The sequence below is a fragment of the Arachis duranensis genome, chromosome 4, assembly GCF_000817695.3.
Source record: "Arachis duranensis cultivar V14167 chromosome 4, aradu.V14167.gnm2.J7QH, whole genome shotgun sequence".
In the NCBI taxonomy this organism is placed as follows: domain Eukaryota; kingdom Viridiplantae; phylum Streptophyta; class Magnoliopsida; order Fabales; family Fabaceae; genus Arachis; species Arachis duranensis.
In genome coordinates this window covers 24,535,603-24,537,340 of record NC_029775.3, presented here as the reverse complement: position 1 = coordinate 24,537,340, position 1,738 = coordinate 24,535,603, and the positions used below count along the sequence as shown (strand labels likewise).

At 33.7% G+C, this 1,738-nt stretch overlaps 1 protein-coding gene across 1 annotated transcript; it reads left to right on the top strand.

The window, feature by feature from the left end:
- The first annotated feature begins 238 nt into the window (after nt 1-238).
- Nucleotides 239-1,514, top strand: LOC107483799 (uncharacterized). Its single transcript, XM_016104419.1, has 5 exons — nt 239-417; nt 550-689; nt 774-949; nt 1,038-1,323; nt 1,453-1,514. Exons 1-5 carry the CDS (start codon nt 239-241, stop codon nt 1,512-1,514), a joined length of 843 nt encoding a protein of 280 aa, XP_015959905.1.
- Nucleotides 1,515-1,738: the final 224 nt, after the last annotated feature.

Sequence of the window (1,738 nt, the reverse complement as noted above, 5' to 3'; positions counted from 1 at the left end):
TTAACATAAAAACTAATGAAAACATCCCTAAAAGTAGCTTGAACTTACTAAAAACTACATAAAAACAATGCCAAAAAGCGTATAAATTATCCGCTCATCATGCCACAAGATTCGCCACTTCCTATTTGACTCTCACTTGTCTTTATGATAATAAAGGACCGTTGATGACTATGTTTACTTCTGCTGATTGGAAGACAACTAAGGTTGCATCAATGCCTGAAGGAATAAAAGTCCAAACATGGCCTTGGATAGTAGGCTATGGAAGAATATTGTCATATGCCTCAAGGCTGCTGCTCCTCTCATTACAGTCCTTCGCTTGGTTGATTCAGATGAAAAACCAGCCATGAGTTTCATCTTTGAAGGCATGAGAAAATCCAAAGAAACAATTAAGACTAACTTCGGTTGTGTTAAAAAGAGGTAATCTTGAGTCTTGACTAATTGAAAGCTTTAATATTTGATTATCAATGTATCATGTTACCATGTTTTCTTATTATATTCAGTTATTTATTTAATTTTCTTATTTTTATTCATTTGCATTGTTATTTTTAGTTATGAACCTATATGGAAAATTATTGATGGAAGCTGGAAAAGCCAACTGCATAGACCATTGCATGCAGCTGCGTATTATCTTAATCCTCATTATCACTATGAACCAAATTTCATGGTTGATGATGCTGACATTAAGATTGGTCTATATAGTTGTTTGAAAAACCTGGTTCCTAACCAGGAAGAAAGGAAAAAGGTTGGTCTACAACTTCCTAACTTTCATTAAGCTAGAGGCCTCTTTGGTAATGAAACTGCAAAGAGTAGTAGGAAGACCATGCTACCTGCTGAGTGGTGGGACTTCTATGGAGATAGTTGTCCAGAACTAAAGAAGTTTGCTATCCGAGTTCCAAGCTTAACTTGTAGTTCATTTGGTTGTGAGAGTAATTGGAGTGCATTTGAAATGGTGATTCCTTAATCCTTAGAACTATTCATTATTTATTTTAATTTTAATTTTTGTACATTTATTAACTATTGGCGCTATATGTTTGTAGGTTCATACAAAGAGAAGAAATTGGTTGCATAAAAAAATGAATGTTTTAGTGTATGTGATGTATAATTTGAAGTTAAAGGGCAAGCAAATTAGAAAAACTCCAGAACTTGAATTTGATGCAGTGCATTCTGATGATGAATGGATAACTGAGGATGCTAATGAAAATATTGCTGAAAGTGTTGAGTATTCTCACTTGCCAACGAATGACAATACTAATGATGATCCAAATAGTAATGAATTTGCTATTCTAGGTATGAACAGTAATGAATTCAACATGGGTGAGGGAGGTGAGAATGAGTTTATTGGGGATCCACAAAAAAATTTAATAGAGGAAGAAGATGAACATGTGAATGATGATGATGATTTTGTTGGCCGTGTTGAACCTGAGCTTGAAAGAAATGATGTTTCTGATGAAGATGGTAAAGATGATGATGTTGATGCCATGAAAGATGAAGATATTGGAGGATTTGAGTTTTAGAGTTTATTAGAACATTTAATTGTTGCTTTGTTGTTTTTTACATCCCTTACCTGAGTAAATATATATATTATACATGATATATATATTTTTTTATAAAAAATGTATAAAAGGTAAATTCGTACGAGTCTATGAGTCGAGTCTAGGTCAGCTCCACGAGTTTACCTAAACTCGTGAGTTTGACAACCTTGGCACTCTCACTAGCGTAAACTAATCAAAGATCCAAA